This window comes from Malus domestica, chromosome 11, assembly GCF_042453785.1.
Source record: "Malus domestica chromosome 11, GDT2T_hap1".
NCBI lineage: Eukaryota > Viridiplantae > Streptophyta > Magnoliopsida > Rosales > Rosaceae > Malus > Malus domestica.
Window position 1 is genome coordinate 37,414,348 of NC_091671.1, and position 9,541 is coordinate 37,423,888.

Genomic DNA, 9,541 nt, shown 5'->3' on the forward strand with positions numbered 1-9,541 from the left:
TGGTGTGTGTGGGTTGGGGGGTTGGGGGGGGGGGGGGGGGGTACAGACAGAAAAAGAAATTTAGGGTTTGATTGGGGTGACACGCGGATCCCCCACCCCATTATAATATTTTTTTTTTAAATTCAACATCAAAACGGCGCCGTTTTGATTTAGCTTTTTAAATTTTTTTATACCAGGTCCAAAACGGCGTCGTTTTGGCCTGGTTTTTTTAAAAAAAAAATTATAATGCAATCTGCAGTGCAGATTGCCCAGAAAACCCAGAAAAACAGAGGGCTCTGCCTCTGCTGCGTTCCGGCGAGGCGCGCGAGGGGAGTGGCGAAGACCCGAGGTCCAGTGGTATTTCCCGGCGAGGGGAGTGGCGGCCGCCACTCCTCGCTCCCACGTGGCTTCGCCACTGCCCATCTTCAAAGGGCTCACTTAAGGAACATAAATGTTGAAATTTAAAACGACATCATATCCCTTTTTATAGCCAAATTTTCAAGTACAGGCCAGTTCAGGAAAAACTTAAACATTGAGTCATTTTCAGGATAATTAAGTATAATGTAAGGGAATTTACGGGAAACAACCGGATGCAGGAACATTGGTAAAAATTAGACCACAGGGTCAAAACCATTAGTGTTTTGGACGATGAAAATACTATTAGGCAACTCAATAATCTGGTCTCCATATGTAGCAGCATAAAGATCAAGCTCGATAAAATTATATTTCTAGCTAAAAGTAGTGTGAATCCAACTATCAATGTGAGAAGAACTGACGGTATGAAGATAATCACAGGCATGACCGAATTTTTGGATATCCGATGGATCATGGCTGCTCAACAAAATTTTAAAAGAGCACCAGAATCAGCAGGAAAATTCCCTCAGCGGAAATCTAGATAGGGTTAGAAACACATACATTTTCCCATCTTGTAGTCAGAGGGCTGTCAGGCAATGCAGTGATTCTATCTCCATCGCTTGCTTGACGCTTTGATATCGAACCCATTTGTACCCTGATACTTAAACCTCCCCTCATCCATGTCTGGTCATTTCAGTTAAGATTGAGTAGAGTAAATACGAATTTTTTTTATTTAAGCTCTAAATGGAAATAACTATAATCTGCATTTAGTTTATCAATAAATTCCTTGAATGCTAATTCTCTTCCCAGGATCATAGATATCTACATATAAATAATTCCATTTTACTAATATTTTTATTATTAGATTTAGGAGAACTAAACACCATTTTTCTCCTCTTACACACCCTTCTTATTTTTTGTCACCAAATTGAATAAAATCAAACAAAATCATTAACGAAAATGATTAACCAGAGGTATGTAAGGGAGAAAATTGGTGGTTGGCAGGTTTTGTTTTGTTTGTTCCTTTTTTCCTTGAGAAAAACGACACAAAGTATAAGACTTAATTTTCTCAAATATTCTTTGGCAGTTTTCTTAGTAACCAAACAGAAAGTTACGGAATGATAAGGAAATCATTTCTTATAGGGAAAATGATATATAACCTGGTAGAGCTGAGCTGCTGTGATTACCCTGGACAATACGAACTGGTTATCACCATCTCCATCTCTACAACTCTCTAGGGTTTATTCAAAACTCCCTTCTATTTATTTTGATGTCGAACTTTTAGCTTCAAATACAATTATATTTTTATCTTAAAAATTATAAATAAATAAAAAAATGACTAATGATGCCAATGTTTTTGGGGCGTGGTCTCCGGGCCTTGATCCATAAGTTAGCCTGCTAATAAGTTCAAAATTTGGCCTATACTTATGTAATAATGCCGGTATTCTAAACTATTCTAATTTGTGGGAAGAAGAATTTGATCCTAGATGCCAATCTTCCTAAACTCACTTCTTCAATATATTTTTCTTAGTTGCAATGTTGCCTTGGCAATGCTAAGCACCGAGCACGCGCATTTGCCGATATTGTTGGAAGCTAACCGGTGTTGTTTGCATCGAAGAAGGAAGAAGAAGAAATGAAGGGTTAGTCTCCAATGGCTAGTTTTTTGTTTAAATGTGTGAGTGACAAATGTACACTCCAGATTAGATCACTTAAATCCCAATGAAGGGCTAGGATTTAATCTGGAGTAGTAAGGTGATTTAGTGTTTAAATATTGTCTTATCACCAACTCTTTTACATAAGTATGGGTGATGGAAATGTACCATACCCTTACACATCTTCTCTACTTAATGAAGTATGGCTGATGCATTGAATAATACACAACCTTGAAGTTGAAAATTACACTTTAATATCCTCTCAATTCTCTGCCATTCTATCCCTAAGAAACCGATCAAAATAAACCAACCAAAACACCAGAAACAAATCAACTTTATCATGGCCTCAAAGCTCAGTTTTTGATCTGAAATCTTTCTGGGCATAATCTGTGAAAGTTAAGACTTTTGGGAGCACTAACGAAGTGTCCTCAACAACAACAACCAACAAACAATTTTGAAAATGAAGGGATCCAGCAGTAGCAGTGAGCTAAAAGCTCCAGTCTTTGATGGGGAGAATTATGATTTATGGAAAATAAGAATGACAACCATTTTCAAATCCTATGATCTATGGGATATAAGGGTATGAACTACCTGAGATGGAGATCGATGCTCTAGAGGACGATCTCACAGAAACACAACTCAAAACACTGAAGCAGAATCAGATGGATGATGCTAGAACACTTGGAATCATTCAAGGTGCTGTCTCAGACACCATTTTCTCGAGGATAACAAATGAAGAGACTGCAAAGGGAGCTTGGGAAGTTTTACAGCAAGAGTGCAGAGGAGACACTAAAGTCAGAAAGGTAAAATTTCAGTCCCTTAGAAGAGATTTCGAATATACAAGAATGAGAGAAAATGAGCTATTAAAAGACTACTTCACTAGGTTGTTTGATGTTGTAAACAAGATGAAAACATATGGTGAGGAACTTCCTAATGAAAGAATTGTCCAAAAACTGTTGATTAGTTTGACTAAACCCTATGATTCAATAGTGAGTGTTATAGAAGAAACCAAAGACACTGAAACTCTCAGTGTGCAAGATGTGATGGCATCCTTAAGAGCTTTTGACCAAAGACTCGAGAGGCATGTTGATTTTGCACCTGAGAAAGCCTTTAAATCACTCAATGTTGGATCTGGTAATCAAGCTAGTGCAAGCAATCAGAAACCACAATGGAAGGGCAAGAACAAGAAATGGGAAGGAAAAGGGTTTCATAACTTTAGACCTAACCAAGGCAGCAACATTAATGTAGGTTCAAGAACCAAACAACAATGTAAACATTGTGACAAATTTCATCTTAGAGAGTGTTGGTTCAAAGACAAGCCTAGGTGCCATAAATGCAACAGGTTTGAGCACATTATGAAGGACTGTAGATCAAAAATTGTGCAGCAAGTGAACAGTGCAAACCAAGTGAAGGAAAAAGCAAATGTGTTATGTGCCTTTAGTGCAAAAGTGGAGAAAAACAATGAAGTGTGGTACATTGATAGTGGCTGCAGCAACCACATGACTGCACATGAGTCATTACTCATTGACATTGACACAAACTTCATTGGAAAAGTGAAAATGGGAGATGGAAACATTGTCAAGGCCACTGGAAGAGGAACTTTGGTTATCAACACCAAGAAAGGAAGAAGATGCATAAGGGATGTGATGCTAGTGCCATGATTGGATGAAAACCTACTTAGTGTGGGTCAAATGATGGAGCATGGGTATTTCCTACTCTTTGGGGGAACTGTGGTTGAGATCTATGATGACAAATCCCTATCAAATTTGGTGACCAAAGTGGAAGTGAAAAACAGAAGCTTTCCACTTGTGTTGAAGTACTTAGAAGAAGTGGCAAGGAAAGCAAGTGTGACAGGTTCTATGAACTATGGCACAAGAGGTTTGGTCACTTAAACATGACAAGCCTAGAAAATCTACAAAAGTATGAAATGGTACAAAGGATACCTAAGATGGATCACTGCAATGAAACCTGTGAAGGATGTGCATTTGGGAAGCATCGCAAGGATCCATTTGAAGTTGGCAAGGCTTGGAGGGCAACAAAGCCACTCGAATTGATTCACACAGATGTGTATGGACCAATGAAAACAACAACAATCAATGGAAGTAGGTATTTCTTAACCTTCATTGATGACTACTTACAGATGTGTGTGGGTGTATTTCATGAGGTTCAAGTCTGAGGTATTCACAATATTCAAAAAGTTCAAGACAATGGTGGAATTGCAAAGTGGATACCAAATCAAAAGACTGAGAAGTGATAGGGAATTTGAGTACACCTCACATGAGTTTAATGCATTCTGTGAAGATGTGGGGTTGGAGAAGCAACTCACTGTGGCATATTCACCACAACAGAATGGGATTGCAGAAAGGAAGAATAAGACTATAATCGAAATGGCTAAGTCTATGATGCATGAGAAAAACATGTCTTATACATTCTGGGGTGAAGCTGTGAACACCTCAGTGTACCTATTGAATAGGTGCCCTACTAAAGCACTGGACAAGAAGACACTATTCGAAGTGTTCAGTGTAAGGAAGCCCTTTGTGAAGCACCTGAAAGTGTTTGGCTCAGTGTGTTACACTCTCATCAAGCCCTTTGTGAAGCACCTGAGAGTGTTTGGCTCAGTGTGTTACACTCTCATCCCTCACCAACTAAGGCACAAGTTGGAGAAATCAAGTAACAAGGATGTTTTTGTAGGCTATGGTACCAGTGAGAAAGGGTACATAGTTTATAATGTGTTAACTCAGAAGATAATCCTATTAAGGGATGTTATCTTTGATGAAGACTCAATGTGGAACTGGGAAACAAGGGTAGAAGAAAAGGGCAGTGTCTCTCTATAACTTAACATCAACAAAAGGCAAACAAGGAAGCATATGGAGACCTCAGTTCAAGAAGAAGTCACAGATAATGGTGACATACAAGGGACTCCACAGCAAGCTACTATGAGTCCACAATCAAGTCAATCAAGATAACAACTCCAAGTTCAACTCCAGTGAGATTGAGAAACTTGGATGAGATTTATGCTACATGTAATTACTGTGTAGTAGAACCAGAAACATATGAAGAAGCTGAGAAAGACAAAGCTTAGAAGAAAGCAATGAAGGAAGAACTTGAAATGATAGAGAAGAATAACACTTGGGAACTTATAAATCGACCAAGTGACAATCATGTGATTGGAGTGAAATGAGTGTACAAAATGAAAGCTCAACTTAGATGGTTCTATGCAAAAGAACAAGGCCAGGTTGGTGGTCAAATGTTACTCACAGAAACCAGGTGTAAACTTCAACGAAACCTTTGCTCCAGTAGTAAGGTTAGACACCATAAAGACCTTGATAACCCTAGTAGCCAAAAAGGGTTGGAAGTTACATCAATTGCATGTCAAAACTGCATTTCTAAATGGAGTGCTAGAAGATGAGGTGTTTGTGGATCAACCTCAAAGGTTCACAAGTCAAGAGTTTCCAAAAAAAGTGTACAAGTTAAGGAAGGCTCTCTATGGCCTAAACCAGGTGTAAACTTAAATGAAACCTTTGCTCCAGTAGCAAGGTTAGACACCATAAGGACCTTGATAACCTTAGCAGCCAAGAAGGGTTGGAAGTTACATCAATTGGATGTCAAATCTGCATTTCTAAATAGAGTGCTAGAGGAGGAGATGTTTGTGGATCAACCTCAAGGGTTCACAAGTCAAGAGTTTCCAGAAAAAGTGTACAAGTTAAGGAAGGCTCTCTATGGCCTAAAGCAAGCTTTAAGAGCTTGGTACAGTGAGATTGATTCCTATTTCACTGAAAAAGGATTTTAGAAAAATCCTAGTGAAGCTACACTCTACACCAAGACAGAAAGCAACAACAAGACACTCATTGTCTCAATCTATATGGATGATGTTGTCTACACTAGAAATGATGCTGCAATGATTGAAGAGTTCAAAGAAGAAATGATGAAGAGGTATGAAATGACTGACCTAGGCCTTTTGCATCATTTTCTTGGCATTGGTGTAATTCAAGAGGCAAACAACATCTTCATTCATTAAAGGAAGTATGCTGAAACCTTACTTGAAAAGTTTGGTTTGAAGGGTTGCAAACCGGTCTCTACACCTCTAATTGCAAATGAGAAACTTAAGAAGGATAATGAAAGTGAATTTGCAGATGCTAGTCTCTACAAGAGCATTGTTGGCAGTCTATTGTACTTAACTATAACGAGGCCAAATCTAATGTTCTCAGCAAGCTTACTTTTTAGGTTTATGCAGAATCCTAGCAAGATACATATGGGCACAGCTAAGAGAGTGCTGAGATATGTGCAAGGAACACTAGATTATGGGATCAAGTATGAAATGGGGAAGTTAACTATCCTAATTGGATTTTGTGACAATGGCTGGGGTGGCAGTGAAGATGATAGCAGAAACACATCGGGCTATGCTTTCACCTTTGGTTCATAGGTGTTTTCGTGGGCCTCTGTAAAACAACAAAGTGTTGTGCTATCCACAGCCGAGGCAGAGTACGTGAGTGCATCAGAAGCAATGGCTCAAGCTATTTGGCTAAGGTTTATACTCAAAGATTTTGGTGAGTTACAGGTTGATGCCACATCACTCTTGTGTGACAACACTTCTGCAATTGCCATGACCAAAAACCCAGTTTTTCATCAAAGAACAAAGCACTTCAAGAGAAGATATCATTTCATCAAATAAGCATTGGAGGACAATACAATCAAACTAATCTATTGCAACACAGAAGATCATATCGCAGACATATTCACAAAAGCACTACCGAATGAGAGATTCAATTACCCGAGGGGTTTGCTCGAAATGACTCCCAGAAGCAGTTTAGAAGGGAGTGTTGGAAGCTAACCAGCTCTTGGAGTCGATGGGTTGAAGGCAGTAAGGAGCTCATGAGCAAAATGTGTTGTCTGCATTAAAGAAGGAAGAAGAAGAAATGAAGGGTTAGTCTTCAATGGCTAGTTTTTTGTTTAAATGTGTGAGTGACAAATGTACACTCTAGATTAGATCACTTAAATCCCAATGAAGGGCTAGGATTTAATCTGGAGTAGTAAGGTGATTTAGTGTTTAAATATTGTCTTATCACCAACTCTTTTACACAAGTATGGGTTATAGAAATGTACCATACCCTTACACATCTTCTCTACTTAATGAAGTATGGATGATGCATTGAATAATACACAACCTTGAAGTTGAAAATTACACTTCAATATCCTCTCAATTCTCTTCCATTGTATCCCTAAGAAACCGATCAAAATAAACCAACACCAGAAACAAATCAACTTTATTAGATATATAGTCAATCCCTACTGCTTACACGATTTGATGATGTGGCCGGTAGGATCAACATAAAAATAAATATATATTGATGCTGCAAAATATATGCATGTCACTCTTAATAAGAAATTTATACAAAAAACAAGTAGCTACAAATAACAAATAGATTCATTCACCTTGTTTCAATAAATTACTCGTAGAAATGAAATTACACTTCAATGATTTCCACTTCACAAGTGTTCAAATGTAGCAAATTCCTGGTACAACTTCTTCTTTTCCATATGTTAACGATTTGCACATATCGTCATTTTACTCGAAACTATACCAATCTTCAACAAATACTTTGCCACTGCCATCTTAACATGTCATCCCTGGAATCTCCGTATGGAGAGTCTTGAGCCAAAACAAACAAACAAGCATAAATTCTGGTGGATTCCACTGATGCTCTAAGAACCTCGAACTACATTCAGTGCTCTGACAGTTATTCAGAAAGAGTGAAATGAGAAACTGTAAATACATCGATTTTACGGGCATCTTCTAAGTCGAGATGTTGTAGATTCTGTGATATCTGGAGCACTGCTGGTAGTAAATCCCAGTAAGAGCAATCATGCAAAAACAAGTCCTCTGGGAGGAAGTATTGATGCCGACAACCCTTCATGAAAATATATAAACACATATCAAAATAAACGCATTTAGAAATATATTTCGCCTACTATTTCAAATCATAAAGGCGTACGTCAACACCCTTTATGTTTAGGGAAGAAAGAACACTAAGATAAGTATCATGAAAGGTACACAACTCTACAAGCAATAGTGTAAATGAACAAGAGTCAGGGTATACTTCTGCACATTCGCCTGAAAGAGAAACATGTTTTACATCGGCAATTGCTCCTATAAGGATAATGACACGATTGGCAAAGACAATACTTCATTCATTTTCTCGACAGGCTTCAAGAACAATATTGGCTTTGAAAACAAAATCCTTCCATACCCTACAAATGAACATAGAAACAAACTCTTCTAAAACAAAAAAGGATTCATTTGCAACTTTGAAAACAAAATCCTCCCAAACCCTACAATTGAACTTGAAAAAGTTGGAATTTAGGATTATTTTATTGTTTGAATTTGGGCTTAGCCCGTTAGTATTAAGGTTTCGTTTTCTTGCTTATTAAGGTTAGGTTAGTTTTTTATATATATGATGCTTTGTAACTCGTAGAATAACAAGTTATTCGCAATGTAGTCTCTTAGGTTATGTAGCCGTCATGGCAATCTTTCGTTCACTTTATAAAATTATATTAGTTTATAGTTAGTCTGTTCGTTTGTTAATAATGCACTCTGATATTCAACTTGTTATCAGAGCAAGTTTGATCCTTCAGGGTTTAATCTATTCTTGATAAGTATCCATGTTGTTTGTTTGATATTAGTTTTCAATATTCGTTTTGAAAAGAAGAAAAAAAATTGACTATGTTTGCTCGGAACCACTCCCAGATCCCTACATACCTGAAGCCCTGAACCGTACCCGCCATCGTTTCCTCATCAGATCACCACCACGCTACCACTGGAACCACCCGCTGCAAATTCGACTGAATCTGCACCTCGCCTGCTTGAACCACCGCGTCACCATCTTCTCGAACCCACTGTTGCATTCTCTATCTTTTGCATCCACCGTCGCTGCACCTGCTGTTGTCCACCGCTATGCTTGTTCCAATTCCCTTCCTAACAATCTGATCACCAGTACCGTGGTCAGACGAATTCATCACTATCCACCCATGTTGCCGCTGCAATCAGGAACTCTGCTGATCTGTATTCATACTATCACCCAGATTCAACTAACCCAGGATTGCATGCTCGCTGCTCATCACATCCTTGTTGCATTGCTGCACAGACGACCACTGCACTACTGCTCGAACTTGTACTCCGCTTCCGTCTTGAACCCACTGAACCACTGCGGCAACAGAATCTCATCGCCACTGCACTTGCATTAGCCCCATCTGCACATTGCCGCTACAACAAGAAAAACATAGCACATATGTTGTCTGAATGGATTGTTCGTTTGTTCACTTGAAGCACTTGCTTTGTCGTGTCCGCCTAACAGAGCTTGTCTTGTCGTGTCCGTTTAACAGAGCTTGTCTTGTCTTGTTCGCCTAACAGAGCTTGCATCTGCATCTACTTGTTAGCAATCTCATGACGTGTACTGCCATGAGTTTGACATGGGATGTTGGAATTTAGGATTATTTTATTGTTTGAATTTGGGCTTAGCCCGTTAGTATTAGGGTTTCGTTTTCTTGCTTATTAGGGT

At 38.7% G+C, this 9,541-nt stretch overlaps 1 protein-coding gene across 1 annotated transcript; it reads left to right on the forward strand.

Annotated features, from left to right (window-relative positions):
* The first annotated feature begins 3,679 nt into the window (after positions 1–3,679).
* Positions 3,680–6,408, forward strand: LOC139189553 (uncharacterized). Its single transcript, XM_070808529.1, has 5 exons — positions 3,680–3,863; positions 3,962–4,052; positions 4,126–4,789; positions 5,776–5,918; positions 6,006–6,408. Exons 1-5 carry the CDS (start codon positions 3,680–3,682, stop codon positions 6,406–6,408), a joined length of 1,485 nt encoding a protein of 494 aa, XP_070664630.1.
* The last annotated feature ends 3,133 nt before the right edge of the window (positions 6,409–9,541 follow it).

Excerpts from the sequence above, each read along its gene's own strand:
- LOC139189553 (XM_070808529.1), top strand. The coding sequence starts at position 3,680 with ATGGAGCATGGGTATTTCCTACTCTTTGGGGGAACTGTGGTTGAGATC. Across the intron at positions 4,053-4,125 it reads GAATTGATTCACACAGATGT|ATGTGTGTGGGTGTATTTCA; the intron begins GTATGGACCAAT and ends GACTACTTACAG. Across the intron at positions 5,919-6,005 it reads AAAGAAGAAATGATGAAGAG|GAAGTATGCTGAAACCTTAC; the intron begins GTATGAAATGAC and ends CATTCATTAAAG.